At 41.6% G+C, this 23146-nt stretch overlaps 1 protein-coding gene across 3 annotated transcripts in view; it reads left to right on the top strand.

Annotated features, from left to right (window-relative positions):
* SLC13A1 (solute carrier family 13 member 1) overlaps nucleotides 1-23146 on the top strand; it is a 657301-nt gene that overhangs the window by 73534 nt on the left and 560621 nt on the right. For all 3 annotated transcript variants that reach the window (XM_069629100.1, XM_069629099.1, XM_069629101.1), the window contains exon 2: nucleotides 21954-22082. In XM_069629100.1, the coding sequence (XP_069485201.1) occupies nucleotides 21954-22082 (129 nt within the window). The remainder of the gene's footprint in view (nucleotides 1-21953; nucleotides 22083-23146) is intronic.

Raw genomic sequence — 23146 nt, 5'->3', positions numbered from 1 at the left:
ATGATCGTGATTCAACAGCCCTTACATCTTGCGAAGGTAGACTGGGGCAGCCCCCGGCCTTGAGTTTGGATAACATGAAAGTTCCTGGAGCCACTTTGGAGGTTGCCAACTGGAGCCAGGAATCTGACCAGAGAAGAAAGCACTAAGAAGACCCACAGGATTATGGCAGAAGCATCCAGCATTGCCAAAGCCAACCACTGGGGATCCTCTGCTTCATCTCCTGCAACCGTAGAAGAACTTCACCTGTGCCTTCCTCCCCTAGCATTGTGGACCAGTCAATCTTGCGTCTTGCATTATCGGACCTTGGAAGTGTTCCCTTGTATCCTCTGGATAGCCAATTAACTAACCAGGCCTTTCTGCTGTACCAATCATCACACAGAGTTGGAACGTGGCAGATCTTAAACTTGTATCCCAGGAACATCATGCCCTGAATCAGCTGCTCTCCATCCTGAAGTGGGGCCTGCTTGTACCATGTTTTCTGCCACTGCCTTGGAGTGAGGCTGCCGAGCCCTAATAAGGGGTTTCTTTACTGATTCACTTTTGTCTTTACTTTGTCTGCATTGTGCTAGGGGCCCTTCTTCATCATGGAAATCACAGTCGTCTCGGTACCAGCTCATTTGGCATGCCCTGATTAAGCTCTTTAGGTATCACATCTGCACCGGAGATCAGAACCGCCACTTAGCCGTCCCTAAATCCGACACCTACTTCAGCCACTGCACACATATCCCCTGGGAATGCAACATGATCAATGGCAGAAGTGGCCCCAGTTATTCTCCAATACCGAGGGACGGTATTTTTCAGAATCAGAGTTTGGGTGCAAGTGTACACACCAGTCTTTGGGCCCTCTCACGCCTTATTGTTTGCATTGATGTAAAGTCCTAAAGTCCACTTCCTAACACGACTCTTATCTGGCCGTGTGCAGTGGAATTCTGGCCTAGGATTTCCCCCTGTATAACTCTTAGAGAGGGGGAATCGGGAGTATGCCTCTAAACATTACCCAAACTTGCTTCCTTGAAAGTGTGCTATTAAACTGAAACTTTAATATTGCCCAATTCCCTTTCCATGCACTTAATTGAGGACTGAATTCTAGTGGCTTTAGATTTACCTACCTGGTTAGGGAAGGATGGCCCAAACTAAAGTCCCTGCCTTATAATGATTAGACAGGGTGTATTACATCTGTTTTAACCAATTTTACGTGCCACAGTTCTTCTTGACTATTTTGAATTGCTCGTTAATGTTTTGATTGTAAAGAGCTGTGTATTTCTTTAGACCTATGTACTGAGTAGATCTATCAGTACATAAGTGTGTGCTGTAGTGCATAGTATCCTTACGATCTTCAGATAAATACAGAAAAAACGAAAATCTTACTGCTGGAGAAATAAAAATTAAAAAAATCAACCTTTGAGCGGAAAATAGACCATAAACGAATTGAACAAGTTGGGACATTCAAATACCTGGGAATTCTGATAAACAACAGTCATATGGAAGCGCTGGTTACTGACTTCCTAGGGCTCAAGGCCAAATCTCTGGCAACCTAGGCAATTGTGTTGAACAATAAATGTGGTCGATTCTCGATGATCCCTGTCGTGGATTTCTATAAAATGAAAGTGGTACCAACTGAACTAGAGGCTTCCAGCCCTTTAAGATGAGTAGCAATACCCTGGAGATGGGTGGGGATGTCGATTCTACTCATACATCAATAATCAAGACAACACAAATAGTTTGGCAAAGTTCGTCTGTTTTAATGCAAGTCTTAAAACAGGGAGTATCACGAACATCAGCAATCACGCGATACTCTGACTCTCAACTACTTCATAAAAAAGTTGGGTTCTTATAACCATAATTGGTCATAGCTGACGTGTTGACCTGCGTCATTACCAACTTCATTCTACGTGTCAAACTACAGAAATTTATCGGTAAACGGGATTGGTTCTAAGTGAATAACTAAGCATAGGTACTATATCTGTATGGAGTAACGGAGAAAGGTAATATGATAGCTAACATCAGGTGGGGCAACAAAGCCCTCCCTCCAAAATGTCCACTATGAACATCACTAAATGTATGACGTCCCATTGGCTACACAAACTATAGGACCCCTAACTGCGTGGACCTCTACAATTGGTTGGCTTCCAACCCCTGTCAGTAATTTCCACCTACGTGAGCAGCACGCATACTGAACAACCAGGTGCGGATAAACTCGTCTTTGCACCAGCTTCCCACCAATTAAAATATCATCCGTCATCACCTCAATGGTCCAGTTTGTACTGTTCTCGGAGAATTTGAAAGCAGTATGGGTACTATCCAGCTTCCGTGCTTAGGCGTGACCATCTCGTCCATCCAACTTTCTTCCATCACGTGACTGGACACCATGAATTGAGCCTTTTCGTGTATTTGATTTTATTCTTCAATAGTCCTCTGACGTCTTTTGTTTTTGCTTGACCTTCTTGAACAGGCGCTTCTGTTCTTTCACGTTAATTGTATCCAATGTCAGCCAAGTCCTAGTTTGATAAGACCTTGGCTTTTCTTGGCTCAGTGAACTCCTTAGCTAAAATTGATTCTGTTTAATTCAATTGCTTTTTGTAACTGCGACACTGAAATGAGGCCTTCTTGCGGTGTTCAGTACTGCTTTATATGTAGTGGAAACATTCATTCTTCACTTAATCCATATGTATCTATGGGGTATATATGTATATGTTGGCGCTTGCCGCTTTCTAATCTATTTAAGCATGTGGCTAGCTTCATGATTGCTTTGCTGCTTGCGTTTCATTGCATCTGTACACATTTAAACTAACTAAATATCATCATCAGGTTTGTGGCATAGGTTTCTTCATCTTGATCTCAAGATGTCCCTTATCCTTGGTACTTCTTTGTTCTTTATAAATCGTCTGCCTCTCTGGTCTGGTTATCTTTCTATCTGGGTGTCGATTTAACTTTGTATGATGTCACCATTCATCCTGGTCAGTCAGTTTCTTTGTTTGGTTTCCTCAATGGGTACTTTACTTCCCATATTCTCTTATGTATAGGTATTCTTATGGGTACCCTCACAGAGCCCTCTCTCTTCTCTTTGTTGGTTTAATTGTTCAGTATACGCCATATATTTGGTTCATATGTTTCAGGTAATGTAGGCGGGGCAGTTGGAGTGGGAGTACTTGGCTCCTCCTCTACGCAACGCTAACATATGGATCCGATGGAACACTGCAAGACCATTAGGAGGAGGAGCCCAAATTCCTCTGCATGGTGGAGGGGTGTGTTAAGTGGAGGCTGAAGAGAAGGGTCAAGGAGGGTCATCTCTAGGATGAAGGTGATGAGTAACTACATTTACCAGTGGCATAAGAGGGTACACCAGTTGCAGAAGTCCTCAGAGGCTTCTAGCAGCCATGCAGCAAACACCACCCCTCCGGAAGTGGTAAGGAGGAGAAATCGAGCATGTCCCACTGATGGTGAGCAGCATGACAGTGACACTGGACACCCAATGCCCAAACCCTGCACCTTTCCAGCCTGTGCAATCAACATCAGTGTCTCTGGCAACTATGGCCAGAGGCATGCACCTTTTGCCAGCACCACGCACACAAGGAAGGTGCTCCACCAGCAGCACAATTCTTTGGGTGGGGCCACTTGACTGCATCATGTTGCATGGAGGGACCTACTGCCTTTATTGGGTGTAATTTGCTAGCTATGGAAGGTTGACCACATATTGGTGGCAGGCAACTTGGGACAAGATATAGAGCTCCACGACCCTTGCCCCCTGTAAGGAATTATGCAGATTGGAAGGAATTAACCACAAATGGAGGAAGGACTGACTCCTGGCCTCACAGGAAGACTTACAAGAGACTTGGCTGTGTAAGACTCTGATTCTGAATGGGTTAATGGTATACCTCAATTTTGCAACAAAGGGTCGCGACGGGAAGACCTATGTCTGGGCTACTGACTGCAGTTAAAAACTGCAGAGGACTGTCTATGTGTGAAATGTTTAACCCTACCCCATATATTCAAATGCTGGTGTTTGAATTGGAAGTGGGGTGTTTGGTTGGCCATAGATGGTTGCTGTTGTTCAATCTATACTGGAGCACAAACGCTGATGGGTTTAAAACCTTCCAACCATTGGTTATAGATCTGTTGTATAGAGCGTCTGCAAAGCAATAATGATCTTTGGGGACCTAAATATACATTGTTTTGAGTGGTCAAAGGAAGCATATAACAGGATTGAGGTAGCGTCTACACCATCAGAAAGCTGAGGTCTAGTTTGGTGTAAAGAATTGGGTAGTAGTTCAACGATCACATGTTGAATGGGCACCTTCGGGGTGACATTCCAGCTAAGGCTACCTGGGAAAGGGGCAATGAAAAGAGTATTTTAGATGACATGTTCGTCTTAGGCAATATTCATTCTAGATGCTCGAGACTAGAGATAATGCTTGCATCCCACAGCGATCATAACATTGTTAGACTCACGTGTAAGGAGTGGAAGTGCAAACCTGTAGAGATTTATGACACCCAGGTTAAATTCGCAAGTGGCAGAAACAGGTTGTGCATGAATGAATCTAGAATTGAAGATTTAACAAAGAGATTCACACAATCTGTACATAATTACACTTCTAATGATCACAACAAGCCCTTGGAATACACTAGACACCTGGTAAGATTTGTGACAAAAGCTTAAGAGGGTTGTAGTAAAAAGAAAAATGACACATTTGCATGTATATGATTGGGAAGTGACAACAGCAAAGGGAAAATTCGAATCTGATCTAAAATAAACTCTAAAAAGAAATAGCGAGGGTGAAGGAGACCCTATCCAAAAAACAGAAATGACACCATTGAAACTGGCTTAAAGCATGAAAACATCTAATGCTGCGATATGATGCATGAATTGATGCTTAGTAAAGTAAGGTGGGTGGTAACAAACCGGGTGAAATGTGGGAGTTTATAAACTCCTTGTTTACGCACAGGACAGCATTACCATCCAACGCCATTATATGAAGATGTGGTGGGTGACATAGACACAACAAAGCCTTTGAGGAAATGGGCCCTTTTGATCGAGCTCGATGACATTGTAGAACTGATTAAAAAGGCAAGTAATTTGCATGCTCCCTGTCCTGACGGCATCACAAACGTGATGCTAATGGAACATCCAGAAGAATGGGCACAGTTTCTATGCAAATTGTTTAAATACATAGGGAACACAGGGATGGTACGTAAGTCCTGGAGGATCTCGGTGGTGGTACCTATATTTAAAAAAGGTGACAGGTCTGACCCGAGAAATTATTGGCCTATGGCTCTTTCAGATACAATAGGAAAGATCAACCCTGCCATAGTGCTGAGAGCTTTAACGAAGTGGGCTAATAACTCGGGAAACTGGGACCCTCTGCAGTGGGCTTTATAAAGGGGATGGGTACCTCGCTAAATGTGGTCATAATTAACATCGTAAAAATGTATGCCATCAAAAAGAAACTAAACTTTATCTTGCATTTGTAGACCTCACCCAGGCCTTCGATACAGTGGACAGGCAAAAATTGTGGCGGAAGCTTGAAGCTGAGAGATACACAAATTATATTTTGGAGGCAATTAAGTGCGTATACACTGACACATCTTTCAGGGTGAGATTAGATCAGGGAGGGTCACTCGCAGGCACCATTGTAACCAACAAGGGATTAAAGCAAGGATGCCCACTGGCCCCGCCTCTTTAAAAATATTCATCTCAGACGTGGGTAAAACTTTGAAAGAGGCTCGAAGCTTTCCACCTAAAATAGATGCCGTTTGGATAGGCTGCTGTACACCGATGATTTGGTCTTAATAGACCAAACCAAAGTGGGTCTACAAAGACAGCTAAATGCCTTGCAGGCGTACGTTACAGAAAGTGGCCTGACAACAACCATCTGGGAAGGAAGACCATAAACAGCAATGGTATTTGGGAAAGGATATTTTGATGAAAACAAACTCTTATGTTTACCTGGGGATGCATCTGGGAGGAGCATAACTGACACAGCCACAGAGAAGCCTTTGCGATCCAAGGCAAGACATTTAGTGACCCAGGGCAGGATAATCCTGAAAAGATATAGGAAATTCTCCCTAATCCCAGTAGTATCTGGCGGAATTGTTTAGGAAGAGAGTTTTATCACTCCCAAATTGTGTACTAATCCAGGTGATAAGAGCACAGTTGGGGCTAATATCCATGTATGCTATGGTAGTATGGAAAAGTATAATGATGTACAGGAAATGTATAGCGTCTGACCCGGTGAGAGGGTTCGCGATTATAAAGGGGGCACTACTGAGTAGTTCCGACAACACACTAAATGTAAAGAGATTCTGATTGATTTAAATGTGTCTGAAGAGACACTGGATGTAAACCCCACCTTTGTGAAAAACAAACCATGGCCTAAGGACTGGATTGAGTCTCTAGATCGAAGACAGTCTTTTAGACTGTTTAGAAAATTAATCCCGGAGACTCAGAGATATAATAGTTTGCCACAGTAGCTAGTGAATTTTCCTGACAGCAAATACTGTATGTAATACATGAGATTTAGGTTAAATCTCTAGCCCAATAAAGAGATTCTAAACCCATGTAGTAGAGATAAAAACCTAGATCCTACGTGTAGGTTGTATAAAGGGGGACTGAGAATCTAAAGCACCTGGTTTTGTTTTATACATCACTGATCACCCTGAAAATGAGGTTTATGGCCAGATTCATTAGCAATAGGAGTCTGAGATGTGCGGAGCAATGGTGGATTGCATTAACCCATGGATAAAAGCTGACTTTAATATTAGCATCGGTTGCATTTGTACATGAAATATTCTCACTTTTGGAGGGGTCCATTTAGGATTAATTATTCTATGTGGATTTTAGGGAGCTAGGGAAACATTTGAGAGGTGGAAAAACGGGGCAGCTTTTTATGGAAATGGAAATGAACTGTACTTGTTGCCTATGAGTTTTTTGTTTTTTTATTTTTTGTAAGTTTGTTTGTTTTCCTTTTATTCCTATTGCTCTTTTGACTTGAACTTTGAAAGTGCTTGTCTTTTTTCTTTTTTTTTACGTTTGTCTTTTTATATGGATTTTCATTCATTATTAAGAAATTAATCTGTATGTGTAACGAAATTGTTAGCCAAATGGCAAATACAAAGTACATGAAGGCACGTCTCTCATCCACTGTGACTGATGTGTCATCCACTGCCAAACGAATCCTCTTGTGATAGTACTTGTGTTGTTGTTCACCCACTCGAAATCCATGAAGTGTTGCACAGCGCTGGGTAGGCAAAACCACCCCTCTATTTCTGTCTGACTGGGGCCTACCCACTCACTGCCTCTCCCTACCCTTATTCCCAGAACGACTCTAAATGAAATTAATGTTCTTAGAACTTCCATAAATATCCTAACCCTGCCTCCAGCAATGACCACCAACCTCTCTAATTACCACCTATCCGAATGGGCGCTCCAGCCACAAGTTCCCTTAAGCCATGTGCACTAGGGTCAGACAAACATATCCAAAGGTTAAGAGCAACAAGGGAGTGCCAGAATCAATGCGCCGATACAAAATAAGACAACTTGATTCAAATAAATGGCAATACAGAAAAGCAATGTTATAAGGAACGTAGTGATTTATTTTCTATTCCTCTGATTTGTTTTCTGTGCCGGCCATTAATTTGAATCTAGTTGTCTTTTTTGCATCAGCGCATTGATTCTGGCACTCCCTTGTTACTTTCAAACTACACTAGGCAGGGGATAGCCGAGTCGTGCCACAGCCTGCAGCTGACAAACATATCTCTCACACCTTTGTGACTTTGAAGCTACAGCGCCCATTACACCTGGTACCCCCAATTCGCTCATTCAGATATCCAAAGGTTAGACTTGATTGAAACTAACCAGGACATGATTAGAATTGGCATTTGTCATGGCATTTTGAGATGGAGAATAACAAGAGACACATTCTCTTGAAGTAGGCTTAAGATATCATGAACATGACTACTAGCTTCTTATGAGCTCCATAGAAACTGAAGTCTGGCACAGCACAGAGTAAATGTGCTCCTGACTGGAGAGTGGCACCAACACCTGCTGCTGACCATGAGACAGAGAGTGGCATGTGTACTACCCCTCATGTGGAGATGGTTTAGGCTGTACATTGTCTCTGAACAAATAGTAAATACATGGAAAAGAAAGTCTAGATGTGGCTTGATTTTACAAAGAAGTACAATAGACCGAAAAGAAACCAAATAAACCACAATAAATGCAAAGTAAAGGGGTGGACATTTTTTATATTAAATTGAATGCGTAGATTTGAAAACTAATGCTACTCTCACCATTGTTATATGCAAATACTATCTTTTGTTTGTGATATAATTTGGGTAGTCTGTAATGTAATCCTTGGTTACCTTTCTGCATGGAACTAATTGCATGTAGTATTTTTAAATATAAAAATAACTCATCGCCAGTCCGCTTTTATTGAACCTTTATTCTGTATTATATATTGGAATGTCATCATTAGGTTTTGGCTCAGAGGTAGCCTTAAAGTGGAGGTAAAAATAATGTAAAGTCATATGCGTTTACTATCAGATGAAATGTTTTTATTAAATGTTTTATGATATGAAAATGTGTTTTGCAACTGTAATCTGAGTTGCTTTAATGTGAAAAGTTCCGAGTGAACTATATCACAATAAATAAATAATAATAAAACACCATTTGTATGGCTTATGGAGAGGGGAGAATGACATTGGTGGTTAGATATAGGGCTCTGGCCACATAACCTCCCCTCCCCATACTCCTAGGCTGGTGATTATTCAGAAGACCTTGCATGACACTTCCTGAAATGTGTTTGGATGGCAAGAATGTCAATCCTTTTGAAAGGAGTGGCGCTGGTTTTGTTTCCTTGTCTCGTGTTTTCACTGGGAGCCTAGCAACGTAGCTTCCGCTGCCTGTGGGTGTATATGTGCTGTGAACTCAGGTGTCCGTACCTTGTATCTGCCCTATGCAGTTTTTGTTTTGACTTGTACAAATTAGATTAGAAGGGACGCTGCCATGCATCCCTTGCTTTTTAAAAACACTAAAATAATCACTGGTGCCACCTCAGGGAACAGCAGCAAATGACACAAGTATTGCCAACGCCATAAGGTCAGGCTTGCATAGGGGAGAATGTGAAAAGCAGTTTGGCTCTTAGTGTAAATAAAACAATATGACTGACATTGTGGCTCACACTGAAAGGCATGGGGTGCAAGCACTCACGTTCACTCAGCCAGATAAGAAAGAAAACAGGGTAGCACTCAATCCCCTCATCTCCAGCCTGGGATGTAAAATATCATGGAGAACCTACTGACAAATACATTTCTGAGAACGACCATTTTCAGATAGATCTAAAGTTAGTGGGTTTGCTGAATGCAGAAGCTCAAAAGCGCTCCCCAAAGTGTGAAAAGACTAATCTCCAATAGCAAGTTGAGTTGCTTGACAAACACTCCATGGGTTCCCACACTCTGCATAACCACCCACACTTCGGATTTAACGTTCCCACACTGCATTCTCTAGTACCTCCCACACGTAGAATGACTGACTGACCTGCACAGCTATCAACCCACCTCCCACACAATGCACCTCCTGCACTGTTGTCACCAATGCATATAAAACAATTCCCCACACAGCACTGGCTAACCCACTTCCTCCAAAACGATGCATGTCAATAACCCTTCTGTTTATGCCACTCAAACCTCCTAAGTTATTAGGGGAATCCAGACGTGGACCCCTTGCTCACTATTCTTAGAGAGGCACTGCTCCACCCTAGTGATGAGGTTCAACCAGACCGGAACACGTGTCTGGGGTTGCTGTTGGAACTCTTGCTCAGAGGAGAATTGCCTAGCATTTCGGTGCTGGACTGCCCTAGGGCAGGACAAAGACTGATATGTTTTAGATATTTCTCCTCTGTGAAAGATAGTGAACTAAAGACTCTGGGTAAGTCTCCCGTAACCGCAGAGGGACTCCCAGGACCCCCCTTGTTTTTTGCATATTTAAGTAACTTTGGGTCTCACCCTAAGTCACTAGGGGAATCCAGACGTGGACCCCTTGCTCACTATTCTTAGAGAGGTACCGCTCCACCCTACTGATCAGGTTCAACCAGACCGAAACACGTGTCTGGGGTTGCTGTTGGCACTCTTGTTCAGAGGAGAATTGCCATAGCATTTCGGTGCTGACTGCTCCAAGGCAGGACAAAGACTGTTAAGTTTTGGATATTTTTCCTCTGTGAAAGATAGTGAGCTAAAGACTCTGGGTAAGGCTCTCGTAACCAGGACTAATGTCTGGCAGAGAGACTCCCAGGACCCCCCTTGTTATATATCTGAAGCAATGGATACAGTGCACATCGTGCCAACCTTCACTCGCCAACAATCTTTGTATTTCAAGAGAAGTTTGTAATACCCTTCTCGTTGTCTCAGTTGGCACCACATGCGGCTGGGAGTAATTTCCATTGTGCACAGCTCATGTGTTCCTATGGGTCACAGAGCAGCAGCTGCTACCCATACCATTGAAACGCATGGCCATGCCTACCCTCATTCAATCTCCCTGGCAGCTAGGCACTCCTCCTGTCCCACAACTGTGCTAGAAGACTCAAATCCAACTGTGCTATACCCTGCTCTAAGCCCAGAGGCAAATCATGCATTGACAGCCATTCAGTCGCGAAGATATAGGAAAGGGAATACAAGCAGAGCTTACTCTCAGAGGAACAATAATACAACAAGTTTATGGCTATATTGGAGTGAACATCAGGCCTGTACATGTTCATTTGTACAACGCCCCTACCCCATGGCCAAGTATTAAACTTAGCAAATAATGATTATTTTAAATTCGCAATTTTAACTTGTATTGTGGTCCAATAAAAATCACTTCATGTATATTTTTCTGAGAGTACTGAGCATGTTGGAAACTACCTAAATACAACAGTCATTTACCTGTTAGAAGAGGACATAGTCACTTATGGTGGTTCATGTTAATTGTATTGTGATGCTCTGTTATACATAAGGCCATTTCAGATTGGTGTGTTTCCCTCAATAACACTGGAACAAGATTACATTGATCATGCACATGGCCACGTTGGCATTCATGTGGCAGGTATATTGATCATATTACTTGAGGTGGCAGTCCGACCCTACTGATAACGGCCCGCTGCCCAAGTTAAGGGCCCAAGTGAAGGGCTTAAGCCAAGCAAGGGTCCCTTAACGTGGCTGGCAGTGCTGCTACTGACAGGGTCAGCCCGCTGCCAAGTGTAATATCGCCAGTAGCAACCGTGTAGTTACCTACAAGGGTACTAATGGGGTGTATTACGAAAACTACAAAAAATAAACTTAGCTTTCGGCACAGCCTGGGCCTGCATCCTGGTTCACAGTCCATTTTCAATGGTGATGACTGTGACGTCATCAACATTGAAAATGGACTCCTGGAACCACAGCATGGCAATGGACCACGCAGAAAAAGTTAGTTATACGTTTTCTTTCAAATTAATCACACTCTTAGAGCGGGAACTGGTAGGGGGCACTGGCCAACAGCACCCAGGCTGCTCAGAACGCAGGCTTGTACCATACAATACAGCCCACTGTCCAACCATCCTGATTGGCCAGGACCCCCTTCCAGGGAGCCAATGAAATATAAAGACCTTATCCTTTAGTGTTCAATCAGGTAGATCTAGGCACACACTAATTTAAGATAATTATTTATTGAACAGTGAGGGATCCGGAACGATTCTGTACAATTGGTGGAAATGTTCCCCAACAGTGATAATCAAGTATTAAACATTTTTCGCAGCTGTTTTTGAAAAACCTGCCATTACTTTTTGTGCATATTAGCCAATCAATGGCTATGCCTGCCTCCAACATGGGTGGAGGAAACTGTGCCCCAACACGTAGAATAGGACAGCATGCAGGTCCTGTGACATATGTCCCTTAGTCCCTTCTCTTTTTCTTTATACAGTAATGTTCTGAGTCTGCCTGTTCAATGTTACGTATTGAGCAGACTTCACACCTCTGCTTCAACAGGGTTTTACTGCCCCAGGTCTTAGCATTCACTGAAATCCACTTGCTTAAGAACAGGGGTTGTCAAAGGCTAAGTGGATTGTGTTGTACTATTACCACATCCCTTGATGCCCTACTCAGTCCATACTACATAATAGCAATTCTTCCTCCACTTTAAAGGTATGGTATGGTAGTAGAGCTCTCCTCATCGCCTCATGAGAGACATTGAGGTGTTTGCAACATCAACAATGACACCAGCTGACAAATCCTACCAGGCAATTAATTAGGAGCCTATTTTGGGAATAACAACGCCTGCCGCTTACACTGTAACTCAATGTGGTTTGGTATTGCCCGTAGACATGCTGGAAGATTGTTTCATAATACAGTACCTTGTGACAGCTCAATAGATCCTCCCCATGCTTTCATGTCACTGCCCCATCACATCTGCAAGACCCATTGCTACACTCCCCCTTTATGCAAGAAATATTGGGGTCCAGAAGAAAGCACATCACCTGTCCACACATTTACAGCACAATTATGTCTGCAAGCAGTACTGCCATCCTGCAGACAATAATACTTATCCTGAAGCCAAATAGCCGCTCCCCATCTGTTGAGCTCATTGTCCCGCTTCCACAGAACACATGCATAAAAAGCTCAAAAGAGAAAAACACAAATGTAAAGTGTTTCACAAGTGCATCAATTTAATAAGCAGCAGAGAAACAAAACACCTTTAAAAGGATCACTCAGGGGCGTGGCCAATCGCTGATGAGGACGGCTCCCTGAATACAAGCACCAGTCCCGGTGCATTCTTAAACTGCATAAAAGTGCATTCTTCAATAAATGGAAACCTTACAAATCATACCGGCTTTATTTCAAGTACCAAGGTGAGTATTACGAGGAGTGCAGAGTCCTTCTCTCCTTCCGTGATGATTGAGAGATTCTGCTGCGTACCTCCGGAAAGGCGGCCCAAGCACCGAGGTCGCGCTGATAAACACCCAACACGTTCTGTCGGCTGGCTGACATGCATCAGACACTCTGGTAAACGCGAGGAAGCATGTTTCTTCTACAACAAAGGCATGTTCACAGAATTAAAGGTACTGCAAGACATCTAAGTACTTTTAAGCATACACATGCCAGAATAATTCATATGGAAATATATTTTACCACAATTTAAGATGAATACAATTTTTGACAGCGAATGAAGGTGAGAAGCTTCCTTTGGCTTTTATTACCCGAGGTATGATTCATATTGTGGATCTTTATACTTGAAGGAGAATTACACGGTTTTTGCTATACATTTAATTGAAGGAATTTAGTTTTCTACATATATGGATGCCTGAAGTGTGATTAACTGATGCAGCTTCCACATTTTAATGGTACATATGAATTCCTAAACATGGTTACTCAAAACAAAGTTCTTTTTGGCACATACAGGAAAAAGCTGCACCACTGTGGATTAGCACATGAATGTGCTCTTGGCAAAAAATACTTAAAGGAAAACTCCTTATAACAAGTGGCATCCTCCAGTTTAATTCTTGAGAGGTGGTCTTGCTCATCATTTACTAAGCTTGAGGCAGAAGCTTGGTGCATACACAACATTACACATATTGCCTCAGGAGGGCCTCAAAGAAAGGACTTTCTAAAGATTTGCCATCGTCTGCTAGCAATGTGCCCAAAAGACAAAAAAAAGTGATTCTCCCACGCCTAAGGATGACACACAGGACCCAGTTATTCAAGCTATTCTAGAGGAAATAAAATCACTTAAAACCTTTTATGGAAACTACAACAGCTAAACTGCAATTACGTGATGACAAATGGTCCTCATTTGAAACAAGAATAAATGAAGTGGAAAGAAGGGTCAGCAATGCTGAAGATGTTGCAGGAAAAGTGGTGATGCTTGAAGATAAAGTTACCTCTCTACAGAAACAAGCAGAAAATCTCGAAAATAGAAATAGGAGGAACAATATACGAATTGTTGGCCTTCCAGAAACTATTGAAAAAGATAACCCTATGCAATTCCTACATCACATGGTTCCTCTACTTTTGGATCTTCCTACATCCTTGCAACTAAATATCCAAAGAGCCCATTGTGTTGGACCTAAAATACCAACTAGGAATGCTCCAAGAACTCTAATCTTCGCTTTAATTGATTATACACACGTCCTACTCATTATGGACAAGGCAAAATAGAAAAAGCTACTCCCCTGGGAAGGTACCAAAATCTTCATATCTTAGGATGTCACTGCAGCTAGAAGAAGAGAGCTATTGGCGTTTAGACCAGCGCTTAAGCAACTCAATGCCAGATATGGGATTATTCATCCAGCATCCCTAAAGGTCACTCTCAATGGTCATATGTTCACCTTCCAGAACCCAATTGACTTGCACAACTTTATTCAGAGTCACAGAAGAGACGAGATGGACACCACCAGACCACCACCTATATGAAGTGAATATATGCACAATTTGTTTTTCATAAATGTACCTTCTCGCCCGGATGTGGCACAGAGCGGGTCCGTCCAGATTAGGTTCTCCACCCCTACCATTTATTGACTATTCTCGGATATGGCTTGGAGTGGCTGTTTCCTGTTAGCCACTATGTTGTTCTACACCAGTTGGCTTGTATGGAAATCACAAAAATCCACATTCCTCTTGTTTGTCCTTCCCTTTCCCTTGTGTTTAATTCCCATTTATGTTTCATCTGACCAGTACATTACTATTCACTACAAATGTGTTTATACTATTGCCATCACTATCCATGACACTTAGCATTGCGACATGGAATGTCAAAGGGCTACATAATCCTGTCAAGTGGCAGAAAATCCTCTCACACCACAATAGAGGTACACCGTCCATTGCATGTCTGCAAGAATCTCACCTCTCACAAGCGGAAGCTAACAGATTGAAATGCTTATGGGTAGGTTACGTTTTTTGCTGTGCTGCGGATAGGAAAAAAAAATGGAGGTATCATTCTTATTAATAAACATCTTCAATGCAAGGCCCTTTCTACAGAGTCGGATGATGTAGGAAGATGGATCATGGTTAAACTCCTTATTGACTCCACAGAATATTGTATATTAAATGTATATGGTCCCACTAACTCTGACCCTACTCTCTGGACTCAGTTAAGGAACCACATTCTCAGATCCTATCCTAATAACCTCATTGTATGTGGAGATTGTAATGAGGTAATAGATCCTCTCCTTGATAAGGAATTCAATGTGTGTTTTAATATGACTAAATCCCATTTACAATTTGCTAACTTTGCCTCGGAGTTGTGCCTCATTGATGAATGGCGTATCTCCCATCCCTCAGACTTAGATTATACTTTCTACTCCCCTCCTCATATCTCCTATTTGAAAATTGATTATGTCTTTGTATCCACAACCCTGACTATTTGTTTATTAGATGCGAAGATAGGGAGTATTACTTTGTCGGATCATGCTTCTGTTCATATCAAATTCTCAATGCACACAATATACATCAACACAATAGATGGAGATTTAATTCAGCTCTCTTGAAAGACGATCAATTTGTGAAATGTATCCATCAACAACGTATACTTTTTTTTGCTGCAAACTCTTCTGCAGATACATCTGTGCATAATAACTGGGACTGTTCGAAAACGATATTAAGAGGACACATTATATCATGCACTGCCACTAAAAAGTAAAAACTCAAGAAGGAAACAGAAGATATTCTTAAACTTATGAAATCCCTGCAAGCAGAATGCATCCGTACTAATTCCGCCCTTACTCTTCAAAAAAATCATTAAACTTATAATACAGTACAATAACGTAGCCACAGAATATTCATGTGCCAATCTTTTAAAGTATAAATCCAAGATTTAGTCAGTGCTCTAAGAAATCCAACAAATCATTAGCATCATATCTCAAATCAAAGAAAGACAAAGCAAAGTTTACTGTTATTAAGGATCATGATGGTAATAGAATCCTGACTGATAAGGATATTGTGCAAGTCTTCTCAAACTTTTATCATAAGTTATACTACTATGAAGCATTGCCCAATAGCTCTCATGCAACTGATTTCCTTAACCATATACATTGTAACTCATATTTAAACTCCAATCACCAATCATTAGAGAATCCCATATCCCCGAGTGAAGTATATAGAGCTTTAAAGACCTCAAAAAAGCCCCAGACCCAGATGGTTTCTCAATTGATTATTTTGCCCACTTTAAAGACATACTGGTCCCTAAACTTAATGAATTAGACACCTCTTTCATTGCAAATGAAAGAGCAACTGGATCTTTCTCCGAAGCAATGCTTTTTGTATTCCCGAAACCCAACAAAGACCCTGAATCAGTTCAAAATTATAGGCCCATATCTTTAATGAATACTGATTGCAAGGTTTTTGCCAAAATCCTAGCTAATAGACTTATACCCTTCATTCCAAATTTAATTAAAAATGACCAGGTTGGTTATGACAAAAGTAGACTCTCCTCAGCCAATATTAGACTCTTTACTAATGTTCTTAACATCATTGAAAATTCTCCCAATCCAAAAGCAGCAACAGCATTAGATGATGAGAAAGCCTTTGATAGAGTAGAATAGAACTACATGTTCGAAGCTCTTAGTTGGCATAGAATTCCTAATCCATTTATAGCCATGGTTAAAGTGCTCCATTATAATCCCAGAACATCAATTTTTATAAATAATAATTTGTCTCCCTTTTTTCCTCTCCATAGAGGTACTCACCGAGGTTGTCCTCTCTCCCCCCTTCTGTTTATCCTGTCATTGGAACCCTTTTTAGAAGCTATAAGACAAGATGATAACATACTGGCTATTCAATACAAAGTTATCAAGATTAAAACGGCTGCTTATGCAGACGATGTTCTACTTTTATTGAATATACGGATAATTGCCTACACCATCTGACCCGTATTATTACACATTTCTCTCTGGCATCCGGATATTTACTTAAAACGGACCAGTCAGAGATTCTACCACTTAATTTACATTGCACCAAACACCACATTTCAGTGACATGCTGCCCAGCAGGTATTAAGTATGTAGGTATTCACATAATACTCGTAACTAAGAATATTATTAAACAAAATACAACAAACATTCTAACTAAGGTGAAGGAATCCACAAATACATGGTCCCCTCTTTTCCTATCGTGGTGGGATAGACTCGAAGCTGTTAAGATGAAAAAATGATGATTTCAACTATTCTACTCTATTTTTTATACATGTTTCCTATTCATATCACTGTTTCTTTCTTTAAATCATTAGACTCCTGTATCCTCAAATTTCTTTTGGGGAAAAAGAAACAGAATTTCACTACGTAAACTCAAAAAGCCCAGAACAGAGGGAGGGGTTGGCTTCCCAGATTTTAAGAAATACCACTCTGCTTTTGTTCTATGACAAGCTCAGTTGTGGTTCATCCCCACCAATTCTTACGGTCCCAACTGGTAGGTTACAGAGAGCGATGGTCTCCCCCCATGTTCTTATGGACTGTCCCTACATCAAAAATAACAACAAATGTTTCATTAGTACTAGTATTAAAATGTCTATGATGTACCTCAGATCATTAAACTCAAAAAGATCCCAGTTTATATCACAGTATGTTTGGAGGAATCCCCTAATAAAGATTAACAAAAGAACTGTGTGTTGGAGACCATGGCTGTCTCTTGGTATTATATATGTAGGGCAGCTGTTCACCAGGGGCATTCCCTTCACCTTTGATGAGTTCATAACTAAAAGTCATGCACCAGGATCTTTTCTCCAGCAGTATGCAAGTTTAATAGATGCTATTATGGACAATAATAATACGTTAATTTGTAATGCAAATAACTATCAAGCTCAAAGATTACTCCATCTATCTAACCCACATGTTACAGCGTCCTTGTTCAACAAAGCCCGTTCCTCCACGTCAACTGATGGAGTTATGTTCAAATGTCAAGAAGCTTGGAGCCAAGACTGTTCCCTAAATGACTCCCAATGGGTACAGCCCAATGTGTGGACTAATATATCTGAAGCAATTGTCTCAGCAAGTCGTCTTCAAACATTGCACTTCTTCCAGCACAGGGCCTGCATCACTCCACTAATGCCTTTCAAGGGTGGTCTCTGCAGGGATGACAAATGCTGGAGTTGCCTTTGTACTCAGGGGACATTCAATCAAACATATTGTTTTTGAATGTAGTCATTTCCAAGGTTTTTGGAAGAAGGTTTGGGAAACACTTGAGCGCATCTTTCAAATACAGTTGGACTTCTCCTTTACTGTTCTGTTTCATGGTAGCAAAGTTATCCACGTGCTATTGATAAGAATATGTTATCTGTTTGACCTCTTCATTGCCATAGCAATCAAGACTATGGGCCTCATTACGAGTCCGGCGGTAACCGCGGCGGTAAAACTGCCTGGTTACCGCCGGACTCGTATTACCATTCCGCCTCCGTGACTCTCGGAAATACCAGGGCATTATGACCCTGGTGTCCTGGGAATCCAGGAGGCAGAATGGTGTAAGTCCCCATTCCCATTGAGTCCCATGGGACTCAATGGGAATGGGGAAGTGGAAACACCGGCATCATCTCGTGTCGGTGCTGGTGTTTCCACGTCCGCCTGCAGGCGGGAGGTGTTCAACCCGCCAGGTCAGACCTGGCGGGAAGATCACCTCCCGCCTGCAGGACTCGGGATCGGGCGGTCCGGAATTAACAGTGGCGGCGGGTTTACCGCCACTGTTAATTCCGGACCACCCGACCTGTAATGAGGCCCAATTACTTCCAACTGGAAAGATCTCAAAGGTGTACATTTCAAATTATGGTGGAATTCAGTATGCCACATCCATAGAATGGAAAAATGCAATGCTATGCCCCCACGCTTGAAGTACAAGCATGAGTTAAAATGGCAATAATTTCTAGATTTTTTGGAAAATGCAATGCCTAGTTAATGGAAAAGATTAATTTTTATTTGTACTACATACCTTAATAATGAATGTCACGTCCCTTCCTTTTTTTCATGTTAGTCCAGTGTGTCTTTGTTCGTATTTAATATCTATCATAAATGCTTTATACAACTATGAGTTCACCTGAATTTGTTTTTCATGCATTAGGATATAGCATTTATATACTTCATATGAGGTTCCTATATTGTTTAAATATGTTGTAGATGAACTTCTTGCTCTAGCATGTACGTAGCATTTGGTTTGACCTGTATTTGATGTTCTACTTATTGTATGAACCTTGTATACTTACTGATCTTAATAAAAAATATTTTTTAAAAAAAAAGCATCACTCACAAATCTCGTCCCAATTTATACAGTTCCACTCCCTTCCACAAAAGGTCCTCTATAATAACAGAGTTTTTAGCAGGATGCACTCATTATTCATCGTGGAGCATCTAGCTGGCACCAAGCCCTCCCTTAAATATGTATCTTTAGTTGCTTTTGGAGCAGAGATCTAAGAATCTGTCTGACCGACCAATGTTGTTTCTGTAACCCCAAAAAAGGCATGCAAATATAGGAAAAAGCCATTTCGTGCAAAGCGCTTGGTCATGTTCACATTATCCTGAGTTGTGGCGAAAAGTATACATTTAAAGGCCTCAAGTGAAACATGTCTACCGCTTCTGTCTGAAACACATGACTCTCTTTCCAATCCGCATCATGTAACTACATTTGCCTGTGCATGGTGTGGATTGCACTGGCGTCTCTTTGTTTTCTTTCTTTCTTTCTTTCTTTCTTTCTTTCTTTCTTTCTTTCTTTCTTTCTTTCTTTCTTTCTTTCTTTCTTTCTTTCTTCCTTCCTTGCTTCCTTGATTTCTTTCTGCGCGGAGTTGCTATGTGCACCAAATGTATGCATATTTGTCTAACTGTGTGCACATTGCTAGAAGCACACAGCAGGAATAGGTCGCATAACCCATTCAGGCGCGTGGGTCTGTAACTGCCCGATAGGCTGGACATGCTTCTGTGCATAAAGTGTGCTGACGCCGCCTCCCTCTTAACGCGCGTGTTTTCTTTCTTTCTTTCTTTCTTTCTTTCTTTCTTTCTTTCTTTCTTTCTTTCTTTCTTTCTTTCTTTCTTTCTTTCTTCCTTGATTTCTTTCTGCGCGGAGTTGCTATGTGCACCAAATGTATGCATATTTGTCTAACTGTGTGCACATTGCTAGAAGCACACAGCAGGAATAGGTCGCATAACCCATTCAGGCGCGTGGGTCTGTAACTGCCCGATAGGCTGGACATGCTTCTGTGCATCTGTGTAAAGTGTGCTGACGCCGCCTCCCTCTCAACGCGCGTGTTCTCTTTCTTTCTTTCTTTCTTTCTTTCTTTCTTTCTTTCTTTCTTTCTTTCTTTCTTTCTTTCTTTCTTTCTTTCTTTCTTTCTTTCTTTCTCTCTTTCTTTCCTTCCTTTCTCTTCTTTCTTTCTTTCTGTCTTTCTTTCTTTCTTTCTTTCTTTCTTTCTTTCTTTCTTTCTTCCTTCCTTCCTTCCTTGCTTCCTTGATTTCTTTCTGCGAGGACTCGGAGTTGCTATGTGCACCAAATGTATGCATATTTGTCTAACTGTGTGCACATTGCTAGAAGCACACAGCAGGAATAAGTCGCGTGAGTCTGTAACTGCCCGATAGGCTGGACATGCTTCTGTGCATCTGTGTAAAGTGTGCTGACGCCGCCTCCCTCTTAACGCGCGTGTTCTCTTTCTTTCTCTCTTGCTTTCCTTCCTTTCTCTTTCTTTCTTTCTTTCTTTCTTTCTTTCTTTCTTTCTTTCTTTCTTTCTTTCTTTCTTTCTTTCTTTCTTTCTTTCTTTCTTTCTTTCTTCGCGGAGTTGCTATGTGCACCAAATGTATGCATATTTGTCTAACTGTGTGCACATTGCTAGAAGCACACAGCAGGAATAGGTCGCATAACCCATTCAGGCGCGTGGCTCTGTAACTGCCCGATAGGCTGGACATGCTTCTGTGCATCTGTGTAAAGTGTGCTGACGCCGCCTCCCTCTAAACGCGCGTGTTCTCTTTCTTTCTTTCTCTCTTGCTTTCCTTCCTTTCTCTTTTTACTCTTTCTTTCGTTCGTTCGTTCTTTCTTTCTTTCTTTCTTTCTTTCTTTCTTTCTTTCTTTCTTTCTTTCTTTATTTCTTTCTTTATTTATTTCTTTCTTCCTTGATTTCTTTCTGCGCGGAGTTGCTATGTGCACCAAATGTATGCACATTTGTCTAACTGTGTGCACATTGCTAGAAGCACACAGCAGGAATAGGTCGAATAACCCATTCAGGCGCGTGGGTCTGTAACTGCCCGATAGGCTGGACATGCTTCTGTGCATCTGTGTAAAGTGTGCTGACGCCGCCTCCCTCTTAACGTGCGTGTTCTCTTTCTTTCTTTCTTTCTTTCTTTCTTTCTTTCTTTCTTTCTTTCTTTCTTTCTTTCTTTCTTTCTTTCTTTCTTTCTTTCTTTCTTCCTTCCTTGATTTCTTTCTGCGCGGAGTTGCTATGTGCACCAAATGTATGCATATTTTTCTAACTGTGTGCACATTGCTAGAAGCACACAGCAGGAATAGGTCGCATAACCCATTTAGGCGCGTGGCTCTGTAACTGCCCGATAGGCTGGACATGCTTCTGTGCATCTGTGTAAAGTGTGCTGACGCCGCCTCCCTCTTAACGCGCGTGTTCTCTTTCTTTCTTTCTTTCTTTCTTTCTTTCTTTCTTTCTTTCTTTCTTTCTTTCTTTCTTTCTTTCTTTCTTTCTTTCTTTCTTTCTTTCTTTCTTTCTTTCTTTCTTTCTTTCTTTATTTCTTTCTTGCTTCCTTCCTTCCTTCCTTCCTTCCTTGATTTCTTTCTGCGCGGAGTTGCTATGTGCACCAAATGTATGCACATTTGTCTAACTGTGTGCACATTGCTAGAAGCACACAGCAGGAATAGGTCGCATAACCCATTCAGGCGCGTGGGTCTGTAACTGCCCGATAGGCTGGACATGCTTCTGTGCATCTGTGTAAAGTGTGCTGACGCCGCCTCCCTCTTAACGCGCGTGTTCTCTTTCCCTGCAGGAAGCAGAATGCGCCTATGTGCTGTTTGTGGTCGCCATCTTCTGGCTCACGGAAGCGTTGCCCTTGGCAGTGACCTCTTTCATCCCCGCCCTGATGTTCCCGCTGTTTGGTATCATGAGATCCAAAGAGGTTAGCGATGTCCGTTCCTTTTGCAATGCGGCATGTGTTGCTCTCGCAGGATATGGTTTTGTTTCTCTACTAATAATGAATCACATGAAAAGAGCGTGCTACTCGCCCCCTGCATTCCTCTAGCAGATATATATTATTAAATGTACCTTGATGTATTATCCTGGCCCTTCTTTATCCATGTCATTCTATCTGAATGAAATGGATAAAGAAGGATTGTCTTCTATTATCTTGTATTATGTATTAAATGGATTATCTTGTATTATGTTGTTCCACTGTACAACAGCGCCTTGGTGTAAAGCGCTCTATAAATAAATAAATCAAATCAAAAAAATCAAATCAAATCTGCAATCACTTATGCAGTCTTCCAATCCTTATGTATGACTGACTTTCTCTTTTCTACGAACCTCCAAGTTGCACCATCCGAAATAAATTCTTGGGATGTACACAGGCTAAGTGCACGATTAGAAGTTTGGCAGTAGCGGAAAAACATGTGGTATTTTTTTTATACCGGATGTGTTACCACCAAAGTAAAGTTACTGATTGCTTACCGCATGCGGTAATGTAATTACTTCATTGCGGTATTTCCAGAGGAAATGAATTCCATAGTAGTGCAATGGATGGAACAAAGATGTTCTTTGCTAAACATAAGGAGGTGAATATTGCAGGAATTTAAATGATGTAGAAGCAGGCAGACTCTGCAAAGGCTGGGTTACAAAGAACCACAGAGCTTTTTTTACCTTTGTTCTAGAGATATGAGCATTCAGATACACGAGAGGCCTTCATCTAAGTTCATCTAAGTTATTAAGGCAACAGTCCCGGCCTTACAGGCTTTCCCTGACGATGGCAACAAGTTAAATGTCCGAGGGCGGTCCTGAAAGCATGGTTCAACAGCTACCAGCTCCCTGGAATTATATCCGCTGTAATGTCATTTTTTAAATGGCGCCAGGATGTCTCGTAAAAAATAAACTGCAAAAACAGCAAACCAAAATGACAATTTCTCCACTGTTTCTGTTGGTATCTTGGTGTAAAAGTGGTGTCGGAGATGGGGGCCACATATGCTATCA

The sequence above is a fragment of the Ambystoma mexicanum genome, chromosome 12 (genome assembly GCF_040938575.1).
Source record: "Ambystoma mexicanum isolate Mex_15411 chromosome 12, UKY_AmexF1_1, whole genome shotgun sequence".
Classification (NCBI taxonomy): Eukaryota; Metazoa; Chordata; class Amphibia; order Caudata; family Ambystomatidae; genus Ambystoma; species Ambystoma mexicanum.
Note: the sequence above shows the minus strand (reverse complement) of the source record. Positions and strands in the feature narration are given on the sequence as shown.